Source organism: Rissa tridactyla, chromosome 2 (genome assembly GCF_028500815.1).
Source record: "Rissa tridactyla isolate bRisTri1 chromosome 2, bRisTri1.patW.cur.20221130, whole genome shotgun sequence".
Classification (NCBI taxonomy): domain Eukaryota; kingdom Metazoa; phylum Chordata; class Aves; order Charadriiformes; family Laridae; genus Rissa; species Rissa tridactyla.
The window spans coordinates 164,520,683-164,538,199 of NC_071467.1; the positions used below are offsets into that span (position 1 = coordinate 164,520,683).

A 17,517-nucleotide genomic window follows, 5' to 3' on the forward strand; every position below is an offset into this window, starting at 1 on the left:
TTTGTAGTATTCCTTACAACCTGTGTGAGGGTTTTTCAGCGAAACTTAATGAGTTAGTTTCATTGGTCCTTAAGGATCGTGCATGTTACGACCTTAAACTTCATTGCAGATGCTGACAAAAAAAAGAAAGAGTGAATAATTCCAAGAGAAACTTTGCAATGTAAACCACAGCAAATATTTGGCAATATTTGGCAAATAAGGTAGACTTGATTGGGAGAGTTGATTTTTCATCTTAGACTAAAGAAGAAACTTTGGTTCAAAATCACTCGGCCAGAACTTTATGACCTGTCTGTGATTTCAAGAATAAGAGAAAATGACTCTCCTTCTGATTCAAAGGAAGTAATGAGTTCACAAGCTACTTTCAGTAACTGTAAGAAGGAATGCTGAATTACCTCTTGTTGCTTAGGAGAGAAGCAATGCTTTAGAGTCTGTGGACTATTGTGAACTGCCATTCCCTACGCTAAGACATTGCTGTGTAATTGCTGACATCCTGAATATCTTCTGCCCATGTTGTCGTCATGATTTGGGCACCAAACACAAGTTGACCTCTTTAGAAAAGCCATGTACTAGAGAAGTCATGCACCAGTTTAACAGAGTACTTTGCAAGTTCATTGTAAGCGTTTATTTATGCGTAGAGAGCTCAGATAGGCTACGTGTTTGGTTGAGAACAAATATATGTTGATTTGCTTTTCTTTGGTGTGTGTGTCTTCCTTTATTTCTTGGATAATTCACTGAATTCTTGGTTCTGCCATCTCAAAGTAAATTAATAAGGTGAATGTTTTGCACGATTAACTTAAAATTAGTTTAATTTTTTTTTCTTTCCATGTAAGCTCATATTTTATTAATTTATGTAGGAAGCTTCTTGATGCTACGCCAGTTCTGACTGATCAGAAACCATCAGTCTCTAAATCTGGACGAAAAATTAAAGGACGGGGCACAATAGTATGTGACAATTACTTTTTTCTTTGTTTTTTTTTTTTATTTTTTTATTTTTCTGTCACACAGAGTATCTTCTCTGACCTTGAGCTTTGAATTTCCTTGGAGGCTTTGTGTGACACTTTAACTATTGTTGAATGTTGTAGGTTCTAGCTTAGAAGGCTGAAATATTGTCGTCAGGTAGTTCATTTTATATCGCTTTTTTCCCCATCCTTGCTGTCCTTTTACCTAAAGGTTGTTTGGGAAAACAAATGCTTACTCCTCAGCTACGAGAAGTCTTCAAACATAAGAATAAAATTATTTCTTTTTAACGATTGAAATTAATTCAGCTAGATTCGTCCCACGTGAGCCATGAAATCTAAAGTAATGAGAAGTGACGGAAGCTTTTTCTCTTCTCCACTCATTGCATTTCCTTGCTGTTGCTGTTAAGCCTCAGGACTGTAACACATGACAGTGGACAACGCTGTTCTACAGTGTCAGGGGTGTATACAGCCCTTTCTGATGTATAATGCCTGTCCTCCGAGTTCTGGTATTTGCATCTTCTGATGGTTGTGCATACCTTGCTGAGAAACAACAGCTTTGTTGGCAACTTTGGCAGAGTCACTTACATTGTTCTGCTTTTTGACATTTTAAGTCAATCTTTTGTTTCCTTTTTTCAGCTACTTCATGTAGTTTGTCAGATTTCATGAGCTGTCCTGGCTGAGATCAAGTCTGTGTGATGTCATAAGTGACACTACATGGGCAAGAAGTTACTTCTGTACAGTGCGGGTACTGAAGCATTTTTACAGATGCGCAGACTCGGTCTTTTTTTTTTTTTTTCCCTACTTTCCTCTCTGAAGACTGCCACTGTTTATGCAGGTTTCATTTCTACTTCAAATCTTTGGTATCCTGAAGACTTTTGCCTTAGTTCTGCTGCGCTCAAGCAAAAGTTTTCTTTTGTCTTATCTAGTAACTCACAATACAGGGCCCAAACCACTGCACAGCTGCGCTGTTGTTTTTCAGTAAGTAGAAGAGGGAGAATGTAAGAAAAGCTTTTGTAAATGTGCATTTGATTCGGGTGTATTTCAAATTGTAGCGTACCATGACTGAGCATATCCTTCCCCTTTAGAATGTTTCCCTGGATCAAGTTAGCCAGCGGCATTTGGGTAACCATAAACCAAACCAAGGCTCGGTCCTACCGAATTTTTTTGCAAGCGGAAGTCTTTGATAAAATAAAAGTTTATACATCTGTATAGCTGAAGACATTTTTTGTTAGAATGGTCTTAACTGAGACTTCTCTGAGCGTGTTTTTCATACATGATAGCCACTAGATTTGAGAAGTATTTTTCTACTGATCCCTACAATGCAATTATTTTAAGGCACAAAATTAACGGCTTATGGCCCAAGTGTAGACCAAGGTATTGTAGTGTTTGAGCCTCGTCTGAGAACCAACCCTTATTTGCCGGCCTTGACATTAAATCTGATAGCTGTCTTTGCTGCATCTGACAGCTTTTCTTTGTGTTTGACACTTGTGATATCCACTGAAGGAAGCCTCTCAAATGGAATGTTTTGAAATACTTATGTAAACAAAGACTTCTGGAAAAATAGCTTAAAGCTGAATGGAATTGGTTTTTGCCAGAGATTTGGGTGTCTGTGTCTTGTTTTTCATAATTTTGGCACCCTCTTGGCAAAATTAAGAATAAAAACCAGTAATACAAGAAATAACTTAGGGCTATCAATTAGTTGGAGAAACGCATTTTTCTGCTGTCTCCAGTAGTCTGATTAGCCACAGTTTCTATCAAGGGTGAAATTGTTTGCTGTTTTTCAAGATACTTGTTTGTAGTTTTGAGTCCTCTTAGGTTCTGAGAGATTCCTGAGTATAATATGAGAGAATTAGGGAGGTCCAAGAAACCTTCACAACCTATTATATGCCATTCATCTGTAAAAGCTTTTTTTTTTTTTAAGTAGTCATTGCTTCAGCTCAAAGGGAAGCTCCAAATCTTCATGGCAGGTTATATTTTTGTTTGTTTGTTTTCTATATAAACAGGATGTCTTAAAGACTTTGCCTGTCATTAACTGAATAAACCAATGCATACATCTTTCTGGCTTTATTCTGGGGGTTAATATATACTTCTTTTTTTACACACATTGCTTGTGGCTCAAAATAATTGAGTAAAATCCAGATGTTTTTCTTTATTGAGTCAAGGAGCATCTAATCTCTTCACAGAATTTACCTAAGTGTGTATCCAGCTGGGTAATGGAAAATAATGAGTTAGCAATATTGGAGTTTTTTCTCTGCAGCACAAGTAGCTCTTATTGCCTACTTAAATGCTGTGCCTAAGCATAATTTTTTGCTTGGAATAAGTCTTTAACTGGATTCCCATTTCTGAAGAGCTGAATGGCAGTAGTTCTTGAAATAGGGCTTGTCTTTACTTATACAAGCAGTTAAGTGTCTGCTAACTGAAGTGAAACATCTGTGCTTTAGTATCCTGAAAAAAAACCAGTTGATTATCTGCAGTAATTGTGTTATGCCAAAAGGTGTTACTTAAAGGGAAACCATGACCTTGTCCTTGATTCTTCCTTTTACGTTTTGAAAAAATGAGTTAGCTGCTGGCCCCTCTCAAGCTTTGTGAAATTCTCTCAGAGTACAAAAAGATACGGTTAGCTATGTTATCTAGTCTCGCATGTGGGATAGATGTTGTCTGTTTTGTGTTATGAAGATGCATGCAAAATCTGTGTAAGAGGCACCATATATTTTCTGTATTATCCAGTCTCTTTTAAAGCAAAACATATTGTGCAATTATCTTTCTTCGCTTTCGTAGCGGTATCACACCCCACCTCGGTCACGATCGTGTTCTGAATCCGATGATGATGAGAGCAGTGAGACCCCTCCTCACTGGAAAGAGGAAATGCAGAGATTACGAACATATAGACCACCTAGTGGAGAAAAGTGGAGTAAAGGAGATAAGTAAGATCCTTACTACAAATTTAAAATGTCTTGGGTTTTTTACACAAGCTTTAATAGATTGTGTAGATGCACAGTGTCATTCATGTTTGAATAAAAAATGTAAATATCTTCGTGGTTAACATGTTCCATTTAAATTCCAAAAATCAGAAGTGGAAAACTTTCAGTGTGACACTAGAAGAACACATGCTGAAAAGTGTCAGAGGGTCAGAAGAGTTGTTTCTGATGGTGCCATGTTGGATGCTTATTTAAGAAATAATTAATTGACCTGTCCAGTTTCCCGTTGCTTTCCATAGAGCTAGTCATGTCAGATTTCCTTTAGCCTCAAACTTGGTTATGTGGTTTCTTTGGATACCAAATAAGACAATCGAATCTACCAGTTCCCTAGTGTTTTAGTTATAATGTTCTTTCTGCAATTGCAAACTCTGTGATGGCAGTCAGCTCGCCAGAATTTCTGATGAATTAATACTAAATATGAGCTTCTGTCAAATCATGATAGATACACCTCAAAAGGAAAACTGAAGAATATTATATGTAGTCATTATTGAATAATTGTCAATATTACTCATAGTTCTTTTTATATACTGAGTCTATTCAGTTTATTGCTGTATTGCAGTGTACCCGCTAAAAGAATACTAAATAAGATGATGTTTTAAAATTTGTATGTAAATGTTGTTTAAGAATCCTATAATTATAGAAGTCAAAGTCCTGTGGACTAGGGTAGTTGAAACATCTAGTCTCTTCACACAGATTCTACAATATGCAAAATCTTCTTGTGTTGGCTGATGCATTTCTTATAGAGAAGTAGCTCTCTTCATAGCAATGCAATTTCAGATATTAAAATGAGTGTAAGAAGCTCAGTCAAAGCACAATTGTCTGTTAGTAAGGGGAGGGGAGTATCTTAGTTTTTTAGAAACTTAATTAATTGCATTGGAGATGGGGAAAATACTTAATTTACCTGAAGTTTTTAAAGAATTTCCACTTAGTGTGGGGCTTGTTTGTTTGTTTTCTAGGTTGAGTGACCCATGTACAAGCAGATGGGATGAAAGAAGTGCATCCCGGAGATCAAGGTCTTGGTCCCATAACGGTTATTCTGATCTGAGTACTGTAAGATATTCTAGCCATCACAAAAAGCACAGAAAAGAGAAAAAGAAGGTGAAACATAAAAAGAAATCTAAAAAGCAGAAGCATTTCAAGAAGCACAAGCAAACGAAGAAAAAGAAAACATCAGCCTCATCGGATGCAGAATCCTCTCATTCCTTCCCCAGGAGGACGAAATCATCTTGTGATCATGAGAGGAAATCTCGTTCTTCTTCATTGTCTTCCAGACATTCATCCAGAAGAGACTGGTCGAAATCTGATAAGGAAGACCAGAGCTCATCGACGTTATCAAGCAGAGGGACTCGATCGTACTACAGGTCCAGATCTAGGTCTAAATCAAGATCTTATTCCCGAAGAAGTTCTAGATCAAGGTCAGCCTCTAAATCATCGCGTTCTCGAAGTAGGTCAAGGTCAAGTTCTAACGCTAGGCACCAAAAGACAGTTTCCAATTCTCCACGAAATATTTCAACACGATTAAATGAAAACAAGTTGAACAAGACCGCTGAGCCTGTAAGAGCAGTTATACTCCCAAGTGACAAAGTTGTCATACCACCAGTTGTCCCAGAAAACCTCCCTGTTATACCCTTAAGTGATAGTCCACCGCCTTCAAGGTGGAAACCTGGACAGAAACCATGGAAGCCATCTTATGAGCGGATTCAGGAAATGAAAGCTAAAACAACCCATTTAATACCTGCACCAACTAATTACAATTTAGTAGTCATTAAAGAGGCTAACACTTCTTCCTCATATCGTAAGCGACAAAGGAGTTCAGATAGCGATCGAAGCGGTTATTCCAAATACCGTAGTGACAGAAGCTCAGATAGTTGGCCAAGATCAAGAAGCAGGTCCTCTCGAAGCAGGTCATACTCAAGATCTTACACGAGATCTAGAAGTCCATCTAGCTCTAGGACAAAGTCTCGTTCTTCTGGCAGATCACCATCATTGAGTAAATACCGCAGTGACAGGTCAGGTTATAGTGAGTCAACGTCTTACTATTCCCTTAGTGATGATGATAGACACAGAAACAAAAGAAAATCTGCATCAAGCGATCAAAAAGCTCGGTCTCTTAAACTGAGGCAAGAAACGAGCTCTGAAAGTACTCTCCCTTATAAGTGTACAAAAGACTACGATGAGTCTTCTCAAGGGTTGAAAGAGAGCGACAGTCTATCGTCTTCAGACTTCTCTACTGACAGTGAGCGTTCTGCCAAAGTGAAAGTAGTCCAAGAAAAAGAAGGCCGTTTTCAATTAGAAGGAGATACTCAGAAACAGGATAAAAATAGCTTAAGCTCTGAGAGAGGGGAGGAGAAATCCAAGTGTGAGCGGGATTCTGATCACGCTAAAAAGAAAGCAGCTAAGGAGAAATCCTCTGAGCAACCTAGAGGTGGTGCAAAAGCTAAACGAAAATCCTATTCGGGTAGTAAATGGGACTCTGAATCAAATTCTGAAAGGGGAGAAGCAAGGCATAATAGGGGAGATTCCAGACCCTCCTCTGGTAAAGAAGAAGGAGAGGCCACGTCAGGATCTGATACAGAGCTTAGCGTTACCAAAAGGATAAAAAAGCAATCAAATTCTTCAGAAGGCTTTCTGGATTCTGATTGTACCTGGAAGACAAGCAAACAGTTGTCATCCTCTGAATCTGAGAGTTCTTGTTCTAGCTCAACAAACGTTAGAGGAAAGTCAAAAAAACACAAACACGGATTGAAAAAAACTCTTAAAAAATCACATTCCAAAAAAGCAAAAGAAAAATCCAAAGGGAAAAAGGAGAAGAAACACAAAGTTCAGAGAAGAAAAGAAATGTTTCATTGGCAGCCCCCCCTGGAGTTTGGTGAAGAAGATGAGGAGGAGATAAATGAAAAGCCGGTTACCAAGGATGATAAAGAAGACAAGCAGCTTATCAGGGACATAAAGGAGAAAAAGCAAGTTCATGAGAAGGATGAAATAGTCAAAGATAAAATGGGAAATGGTGAAAAGCCTTGTGCGGATGAAAAGCTTTTAGGTAAAAACTCTGTATGTGATACCTCACCGGATTGCAGTAACCTTAATAAAGATGGCATTGAAACAAATGCTTCAACTGGTATTTTAAACTCAGGAATAAATGTGACCGCCTGTAAGAATGAGGTTAAACAAGCTGAAGAAAGTAACCAGAACGGATTGGAAGATGTTATTCAGACAGATGACAACATGGAGATTTGTACGCCAGATCGTAACTCACCAGGGAAGCTGGATGTGGACATTTTGTCTCCTGTCATTCTCACTGCTAAACCTCAGGCTTTAAGTGCTAGTATACACAAAGATTTACAGGTTGAGACCCCTGAACAAGAGGCTGTCAAACTAGGAAACAATATTATAGATTTTATTAATATTAAAGAAGAAAACGAAACAGGAAGGCAAGAAAATAACTCTGTCCCCATGTCTAGCGCTAAAGACTGTAGTTTAAAAAGTGAAAATACTGAAAATACACAAAGCAATATGATAGATAATAAATGGAAGCCTTTGCAAGGTGTTGGTAACTTGCAGCCAGCAACAGTTAGTACTGCTGCAGAAGTTAAGAACGTAGCTTCAGTGCCAGAGCCTAAACCAGCTGGTTTAAGAATTGAAATAAAAGCTAAAAATAAAGTAAGGCCTGGATCTCTGTTTGATGAAGTTAGAAAAACAGCACGGCTAAATCGAAGGCCAAGGAACCAAGAAAGTTCCAGTGAGGAAGAATCTCCAAGTAGAGATGACAATAGCCCGTCCAGGAGTCTCAGCAGGTCACGAAGTAAATCTGAATCTAAATCCAGACACAGAACAAGGTCCATGTCTTACAGTCACTCAAGAAGTCGATCTCGAAGTTCTACATATTCATACAGGTAAGAAGTTTGCGCCATTCCCACAGCCTACCGTGTTAAATTGAAAGTTCTGATACTTAAGTCATGTTTTTCTTTTTCAACTCGTGTTTTACTTTTAAACAGCACATTTAGCAAGTATGGAATAAATACTTATCTTAAAAGATAAAGCTTTATCATGCTTTGCTTTGTGTTTTCTGCTGCTCTTCTCTTCAGTTATATTCTATTTTGTGCTTTTCATAGTTGTTCGTTGATTGTAGGTCAAGAAGCTATACAAGAAGCCGAAGCAGGGGATGGTATAGTAGAGATCGGTCAAGAAGTCGAAGTAGTTCTTACCACAGTTACAAGAGTCGTAGGTAAGTTTCTCTAACTGGAGACAGTGTTGTGGTCTGTTACAAAACCAGTAAATTAGGGACAGCAGTCCGCTTCAGGCTCTGGGCGAGTTGGGAACGTGCTTAGCTATGCAGTTGAAGCGTTGGCTTGAAATGTGCAAGTTAGAATACTCAGATTTCAAAATTTCCTGTTACTGAAAAATAATTTTGTTTAATGTTTTGCAGTATGGGTAAGGAGTTCTGAGCAGAACATGTTCCTTTCCTTTCACTCCCCCTCTCCCCCCACTATCTTCAGCCTTTGTTTCTGATTAACTTAAAATGTCTTTGTGTTTTTGCTTTTGCCAGTCGAACCTATAGTAGAAGCAGATCCAGAAGTAGTTCTTACGGTCATCACAGTCGATCCAGGTATGGATTATAGTTTTAAACAAACTCTGCAATAAATGTACTTCTTATAAAAAATATCTTCGTGTAAGAATACTCCTTTATCTGTGGTACTTAAAAATCCAACATCAGGATAGCAATTTTAATCAAAGCAAAATCAACATGAGATGCTTTCAAAAGCTTGAAAATAACCAAATCATCCTGGCATTACAGTTATAGGTGGTGATAGGAGATAAGCAATGGTGAACGCATTTCCCTTCATTGTTAAAATAAAACTGAGTTATAAATGGAGTCACTTTGTTACTTGTTTTCAGAACTACTAGCAAACAAGATTTCTACTGCATCTACAATTTGTAGAGAAAACGCAAAACTTTAAATGCTTACTAAGTCTTTTCTAGATTAATAAATCTGAGATTTTTACTGTTGTTTCAAAGATGCTTCGTCTTGTATTTCAACTTTTCTACATTTCTAAAAATTCTACATTTTACAAAATGTAGAAAGATGCTTGCCACATCCTTCAGAAGTAATTTCTGTATAGCCACTTATCTCTGTATATAAATGCCTTTAAAACATACCTTTAAAATAAATAGCATTTTAGACAAGAAACTGTAGATTTACAATGACTTTCTTTTCCCTTTGAAGTAGGTCATACACGTATGATAGTTACTACAGCAGAAGTCGAAGTAGAAGTAAAAGGAGTGACAGCTACCGAAGATCCAGAAGTTACGATAGGCGATCCAGGTATGGTTTTGCTAGCGTGGCTTTGACACGCTGTATTTATGCAAAAGAATTTGCTAAATACATACTTAACGATCTTTGTGAAAACTAATTTTTTTCCCCTACGTAACATAAAAAATACGTTGTTACTAAAAATAGTAATTAAAAACAATTAAAATTAGAGCAAGTGTGTGAGTAAGGAAGTCGGAATTTCTGACATACTAAATTTGAGAATGGGGAAGAAACCAGAGTTTCCCCAGAAAACTCTCTCTAGAAACCCCAGAAAGATTTGAGAAGACTCCAGTTCATTGTATGTATGCATTCAAAATAAGCGTGTCTGGGTTTTTTTAATAATTTCAAATGTTTCTTAAACTACAGTGAACTAGCTCTCAAGGTTTAAACCAAGTGCCCTGTTACGGATTAAAAGCTTCCTGGTATGCAAAGTATTCCATTGGACGGTAATTTCTTTTTGGTTAAACTGCAAAGATGGATTTAAAAAAAAAAAAAATGCAGTGCTAGCCAGAAGTAATTTTTAACTTCATAGAACATATTTTGAAAGAACATTTTGCTTGCAAATCCAGTGAGATTCTGATGAATTTAGGATAAATTTTATTCTACTTAGACCAGGGGAATTATATAGGTGTAAGTGAGCACATTTCACAAAGATCAGAAGTGGAACAGGATGGAGATAGAAATAGATATTTTATTTTTTTTTTAATATCAGTGATGATTCTTTTTGTACCTATTAAAATGTCCTATCTTAGTCAGTGCTAAATTAGGCCGATCCCGAAGACTGCTGTAAATTTTCATCCTCTGCTGTCCCCTTACCGTTTTTTCACAACTTTGTACCAACTCTTACCAGACTTTGCTCACATGCATTTCCCCATCTAGTTCTGACAGTAAGACAGTTTTGGTCTTGTGTTTGAGGGGAAATTAACGACATTAATGGAGACTGTGGAAACAGAAACATCATCGGTTTAGGATGTTGGGAAGCTTCAGAGAAAGAGTGTTGGATTATGATTGGCTCGTCTTTCATTTGGAGAGCTTTCCTTCCAGGCACAAGGCTAGAAAATCTCTAGTGGAAGTTTATTCTGTGTGATTTGAATATATTCTGTGGCTTGTCTGAAACCATCTGGACTCTATCTTGATGTTCAGCCAGGTGCTGAGCTTGGAATTCTTCTGGATAAGCCAAAACTTTTTAATCTACAACTTCCACTCTGCAGACGCTCATGCACTCCTGGTGGTGTTACGGGGCCTTAAGACCCTTCTTCAAATGAAAAACTGCAATATATAAAGCAAGGATTTGTTAAATTATCTTAGTTGAGAAACACTTGCAATATAAAATGATTTTTGTTAGAATATATTTCTCAGTCAGCTATTGGTATTTGCAAAAGAAGTAACTGTGGGTGATTTAGCTGTATTGGAGAAAGAAATGTTGCCGTTACAAACACAGTTTGACTTGAGTTACACAGGGGTTTTCATCATGTAAAGTTAGTGATTATTTTAATTTTGCATGTCCCTTAATGAATACTTCAGTTATATGAAATATGGTCCTGTAAAAGACTTGTGTGTTTTCTTCTTGTCTCGTGTGTGTCTGTCTTGACAATTTTTTCATGTTGATGCAATTTTGAATTTGAAGCTCAAAATACAATTTTGAGGCATTTTAATCTTTTCTTTGTAGATCTTATGGCTCTGACAGTGAAAGCGATCGCAGTTACTCTAACAATCGAAGTCCCAGTGAAAGCAGCAGATACAGCTGAAAGTGTTTCTTTGACGACGGAAACTGCATTTAGTAATTTTTTTCAGTGTTATGTTAAAAAAAAAAAAAAACCACAACTGTTTTGACAGTGTCACAAGTGAAGTTGAAGGGTGTTTACGGAGTTAGCTGAAACTTTACCATTTAGCAGTGAACTCTCTTGACGGTATCCTTATGGAGAGAAGTACTGCGCTCAACTCCCCTGGTTTGTGGGGTTTTTTTAATGTCAAATGCTACTTTTACGAAACAGGAAAAAAAACTCCACCAGTTTTCTTTCCTTGAATTGGATTCTCCAAGCCATGAATGACACTTCGGTGAATTTGCTGCCACCGCTTTTCTGGATGCAGCAATCAGTACTGTCTTCAAGTACGTTTATAAACACCTTGGGGCTTTCTGCCTGTTACTATTAAATATGTGCTAGCAAGTATAAAACTGTGAAGAAAACTTCTTACAAAGGCTGACGTTTCTAGTTTATTAAAATGCTTTTTTTTTTAATGCTGGAAGATGGGTTCCATGCCATCTTGTTTGTTGGTTATCGCATTATATATGGCATATACACAACATCTCGGTGATGCAAACAAAGACTGCCGCTCTGTCTTAATCCTTCCCATACTGTGATCTTGCCGAACTCTGCCGAAAAGGGTGAGATTATCCACAATGGGAATCGTCAAACTGACAAGCCGTGAGCAAAAGTGTGATGAAATGAGTTTGGGTCTTAATATCCAACTTGTCTAAACTTTTATGTTTAAAGTGAATTTTGTGATAAGCAGCAAAGTTCTTAAGAGTCTAAAAAAAAAAAAAAAAAAGAGTTTCTTAACACTTTCTGAATTTCATTTCAATTCATATTACAGTGCTTGGCACACTTCACCACATTTTGAAGTTGAATGTTGTAAACTGTTCTGTATATCATGAGTTTGTCCAAAACACTTTTTAAAAAACTTACGTGATGATATTTTTTTTGATTAAACCATAATGGTTCCTTTATCAGCTGTCTGTAGATGTATCCCATTTGCCATAGGGAATATCAGATATTGATATTGCAGATATCGAACTATATATTGTTAAAGCGATATGACTACAAAAATACTTGTTTGCCTGATAAGAAGCACGGACAATACTTTAAAAGTAAAGTTTAGTACCAAAAATGACTCCATGTTACAGGTAAACGGTTTGCAAAAAACCCATAGATTTAAACTGAAGAGCATTGAGTAATTTTTGCAATATTCTGATTGAGTTGATTTACAATGATTTGTAAAGTTTTTCAGCGTTTAGAAAGTTGAGTACTAAGAAACAGGGGTTTTTCTAATGGCATTACGTAACCTGAAAAGTGGGGTCTGTAGTGAAAAAACCAGACTAACGTAGCTTTATTAGAGCTAATGAATACTGTTGTATCATAATAGTTTTCATTACTGACTCTCTGTAATATCTTGAGATGCTTTCATTTTCTCAAATGTTTTCAAATATTGAAAATGACTTTTTTTTAAATCTCATCAGGACCCAGCAGCTTTGAAAATGAAAAGTGGTAATTTCTTGCTTAGGCGTCAGTTCCTACTGTCTCTTTTGATTGAATTAAGCTATTCAAAATTAGCTTTTTGGTACATTTCTGAAACATGAAAAGGAAGTTCAAAGTGAAGTTTGAAGACTGTAACGATGCCCTCCGTTTCTGTTCGTGAACAGCTGAATAAGGCATTTGTACACAGGTTCCTAAAACTGAATTTGTCACAGGCTTTTCACTTTCTAGAAGAACCCAAAATTCTGGATTTACACCTTTCTGACTCTTGTAGTTCAATGAAAGCGTGTGCACGTAATCCTTTCGAATCAATATTTTGTAAGCTTCTTATGCTTTTTAAAAGTACATTTATTACTCAAGTCAGTACACATTTACAGGCACGTTTCTAACAGAGTAGCAGCCGTTTCAGAGCTCTGAACAAATATTTAATTGCAAACTCAAGGTTATGTTTGTTGCCATTTCATAATTTCCAGTACAAAAGTAACTTGTTTCTTGCCTTACTGAGAAAAAAGAACTAGCGGGTTAGTGGTGTAACGAAATACACACGTATGAACATGGACATTCAATGCTTCTTAGAGGAAAAAATTACTCCAAAATCAGACTTTGTCGTATTTCAGATCTGAGCTGACTTTTTATTTTTAAGGCCAGGGAAAGGTAATAAAAATACAGTCAATCAATTAATTGCAGATGTCCAAAATTACTGCAACGTCACCGCTGTCTATTTCATATCTTGAATTAAAGCTTTAGGAAGAAGTTCCATCTGGTAGATGGTTGGGGAGGGATGTGAGGAAGGGGAGTATTTTTACTTAGTGAATTCTGTTAAATTGTGCTTCAGATGATAAATGTACCCCTGAGCTGGTTTTTCTAACGTTGATCTATGTTTTTGCAATTTTGTTATGCAGAGGTAGTTGCTGTTTGTAAAATAAACTTTTGTACATATCCGCAGATGCTGTTTTTCTCTACGCCTGGAAAAATCAGTTGCTGCTTGAGGGGAAACGGGCAGGAAAATTAAAAATACACTTCAATTTCTGTGTCCACTTTTGCCCTTTGCAAGACTCCCTACAAGTTGCTTTTCCTTTTCCTGACCTACACAGAGAGTGATTCCTCACCAAGCCTCTGTCCTGGGTTTACATAATGGTCGTTGGAGGAACAAATATTTTGAAATTTTCCAGTGATTTGAGGTCTCGCCATTTCCTCAAGATACAGAAAAGGTTTGTGAAAAGATACACTTAACAGATCTACGCGGAAATCTCTAAATGTGCCGAGTTCAACTACTCTGCTAAATATGCTTTCCCGAATACACGTTCCCACATCATTTCCGCAGCATATTGGAAACGTGGTATTAGCTCGAGTCAGCAGATGTAATGGCTCAGCGGACTAATCCATTAGTCTTTGAGACCTTCTGTTCCTGAAAAACTGGATTTCATTGGAAAATCCTGGCTCTGTCCTGGTGGAAAGGCTAATTGCCTTAGTCTAAGGTAAAAAGGACAAGTGGAAGTATTTCCTTATTGTTTGGTTTAGTCTTTAGCATGATCTGGTTAAACTACCATTTCCCAAACTTTGGAGCAATGCCTTGGGGGGGGAAGAGGCAGAAGAAAAAGTAGGAATGCCAGGCGCTAGGAGCTATAGTGATGAAAGGTGTAAAAAAAAAAACTATAGGGGAAGGGTGAATGGCTACATCAAAGACAGCAGGCAAAAATGAGTCCAAGAAATGTTGGACAACCTCTGTGCTGCGCTGTACTGTAAAACAGTCTCTATACTGACTCTTTAACAAGGAAGACAACCTTCCGTTTAACTGCCTAATGTCTCTTTTTTTTTGTGCTTAAAAGGCCACATTCAGTGCAGAAGTGAAACCTCAGAGTGACAAGGCTGCTCTCAGGTGCTGCGGACCCGCTGCCGTAGAGGTCGAGCCGTCCCCTTGCGCAGGCGGGAGCACGGGGAGAAGGCAGGAGGCACGCAGGGGTAAAAATAGCGTGGCTGGCGCCCGCTTATCTATTACTCAGTAGTGACATTTTTTTCTACTAAAATAAGTCTTTAATCCTGCAATGTAGGGGAATTATTACTCAAGTATAAGTGGTTTTATTAAAAAAAAAAAAAGAAACAAAAAAAAAAACACCAACAAACTAAAAAAGCAGGAGAATTGTAAATAGGGTCTGTGTGTCCGAGGTTGTTTTGGCTGTAGATGATGCAGTGACACAGAATATCGTGGTGCAGTTCTGTTGGAACAAGCTTTCCGTCTCCAGCTGCAGGTGAGTGACTTGGCTGGAATAAGGTGATATTAAATGAGCCATCTGGCCGTCAACCAGCTAGTTCTTATAAAGCACGTATTTACAAAGCAAGAGCATAAATGCGTTTTTCCTACGATAACGACCTGCCAGAGGTTTCCTTCCTACTGTATCACCTTTAAACAAGGGCTATTTGTGTCCTCGCGCTCGCGGGTGAGAAGCGTTGGAAGTGCTCTCTCGGAAGATCCCCAAGTCGCTGCCAGGGTATTAAATTTCTGTGGATGGCTTTGTGTGGTTCGCGAGGATCGTGCTTTACAGTTTGGAGCAGAACGCGGTATTTAGATGACCTTGAGCTGCACTCTGGAATCCATCTGGTGTCGTTTCCAAACGGAACGCTGCCTGGGATTTAAATCATGAGGAGATAAAGCTTCGCGTGCTCCACCCCTACTTAACAGCCATATAAATAAATTTTTTTTGTCGTTTTTTATATGCTTGTGAAACAGTAATGATTTTCCACCTGGTTTTAAAATGCTTTAAAAATTTTAAAATTACTGTCGTAACTTAAAACGGTTTAAAAAAAAATATATATTTAAACAATTAAAGGGACCCAGTCTTGAATTTAATAATGCCAGTGTAACTGCGCTGAAGGAAACAGGATCGTGAAATCAGACGGTCTGTGTCAGGTTTGGGGTGGCTTTGTGTTTAATGAAGGTAATATTTCAGAGTCAAAGTGGACGCACAGAGAGGGGGTGGGCGTTAATTTGATTGAGATTTCTGCTGTGATGTGTATCTGTCCTTGACAGAGCATGGCGCAGCCCAAGAACACCCCTGTCCTTACCCGAAGGATTGTCTAACATGAAGGGTGCTGAGCTCAAGGCCTCTTGTGGCTCCCACCCTGGCATTATGTCCTAGTCTTGGCCTTAGGCTGCAAAATCCCTTAATCAATTCCCTAATTAATTCCTTAATTCAGCCAGGAAGGGGCTGCCCTTCCTCTTGGGCTTCCTTTTTCTTCCAGCTCATTGTGCACCCTGGGAGAGAGGCCAAGGAAGAGTTCTCCTCTCCTAGCGCCTTCGCCCACCCGTCCCATTGCTCGGGCAGCACCTGCAGAACTTCTCCTGGGTGCATTTTGGAAACTGAGCCATGAGAAGCATGAGGAGGGTTAGGAAGGTCCTTGGGAATGGGAGAGGGTAAGGGAGTGGTTGCTACACTTCCAAAAGAAACACCCGACTCTTTCGGGAATGTACCAGTGAGATCAATCAATCGATAGAGGCTTTTGGGTCTTCAAGGGCTGGTTGAAGAAGCATGTTTAAGGAAAAATGAAAAAGCAAACCCATTCTGTTGAGCAGTCTGGATGTTTCCTAGAATTATAGAATGGTTTGGGTTGGAAGGGACCTTCAAGATCATCTCGTTCCAACCCCTCTGCCCTGGGCAGGGACACCTCCCGCCAGACCAGGTTGCTCAAAGCCCTGTCCAACCTGGCCGTGAACACCTCCAGGGATGGGGCAGCCACAGATTCTCTGAGCAACCTGTGCCAGTGCCTCACCACCCTCATAGTGAAAAATCTCTTCCTGCTGTCTCATCTAGATCTCCCTTCTTCCAGTTTTAAACCCTTACCCCTCATCCTATCACCCATATGCCCTTATTGGGCAGGAAGAAAGCTTTTTCTTTTCAAATCTGTGTAGCTATGTCAATTTTATGCATTTATACTCACTGTCGCAGAACTTCAAGGGGAAGGGAGGCTAGCGCTTCCCAGGCAAACCCCCACCCTCAGTGTCGCCACCCCAAGTGCCACTCGTTTCAGTTTAAAGCCATTGCCTGCCTGACGTGCCTTGCTGTCAGAAAATGTGCTCGAGTTGAGGAGCAGCCTCTACTACAGGGGACTCTTGTTTCAGGGACTCCACAGGCTCTGGCGGAGCCACCTGCGAAGCTTTCCTCGTATAAAAGAAGTGAGGTGCTGGAATAAAAGCGGCATAGCAGCGGTTGTGACCAAGGTGCGGGAGCGCAAAGAGAAGAAAAGAAGAGGACAAATATACGATCCTTTCTCAGTCAACTTTGCAGGCTTTTACGATGCCTCTGTGTGAACCACCATGTTTAATAATAGCTGTATAAAGCGGTTGTGGATTTATATTTTTTTTAAATCCCCTTATGCTTCTGAGGACTTCGGCCCTGTAAAGAAATAACTTTGGGGCCAAGGAATTAATTTTTTTTTCTACTGTAATGTGCAGAGTGATAATTTCATTGAGTGTCCTTAGCTCCTATTTTGAGCAAGCAACAGTTCCTTGGTCACTTCATTTCACTTATTTTCAGTGTCTTTCCTGGAGGGACCAATCAGTCCTTATTGTGTCCCATGGCCAGAGGGCTGCCCAGGGGTCCTCTGCCTTGGCTGCTGGTGTCACCCCTAGTCACTGGCACAAAGCAGCAGCTGCTCTACAAGCGGCGTTGCTATTTGGCACGGAGGCTTAGACATAATTTTGGGGAACACGCTGGAGATCTCATATTCCACTAACTTTGCTAGGACCTGCTAGTCTGGCTGAATAGTAACAGCCTTCAGCCCATGCTCTGAAGCTCTCTTGACCTTGGACCTTACCTCTGCCAGCAGGGCGAGGGAGGGGATTCTGCCCCTCTGCTCTGCAGTGCTGCCTCCAGCTCTGGGGCACCCAAAATAAGAAGGACACGGACCTATCGGAGCAAGTCCAGAGGAGACCGTGAAGATGCTGTGAGGGCTGGAGCCCCTCTGCTGTGAGGACAGGCTGATAGAGAGTTGGGGGTGTTCAGCCTGGAGAAGAGAAG

The 17,517-nt window shown here is 39.1% G+C and overlaps 1 protein-coding gene across 10 annotated transcripts in view; it reads left to right on the forward strand.

Moving 5' to 3' along the window:
* NKTR (natural killer cell triggering receptor) overlaps positions 1–15,709 on the forward strand; it is a 42,793-nt gene extending 27,084 nt beyond the window's left edge. For 2 of the 10 annotated variants that reach the window (XM_054191129.1, XM_054191130.1), the window contains exons 11-17: positions 855–942; positions 3,738–3,883; positions 4,894–7,830; positions 8,067–8,162; positions 8,484–8,543; positions 9,165–9,260; positions 10,918–15,709. In XM_054191129.1, coding sequence (XP_054047104.1) covers positions 855–942; positions 3,738–3,883; positions 4,894–7,830; positions 8,067–8,162; positions 8,484–8,543; positions 9,165–9,260; positions 10,918–10,996 — 3,502 coding nt within the window. In that variant the 3' untranslated portion in view covers positions 10,997–15,709. Of the gene's footprint in view, positions 1–854; positions 943–3,737; positions 3,884–4,893; positions 7,831–8,066; positions 8,163–8,483; positions 8,544–9,161; positions 9,261–10,917 lie in introns of all 10 variants that reach the window. The other 8 variants (XM_054191131.1, XM_054191132.1, XM_054191128.1 and 5 more) reach the window with 5 other exon arrangements.
* The last annotated feature ends 1,808 nt before the right edge of the window (positions 15,710–17,517 follow it).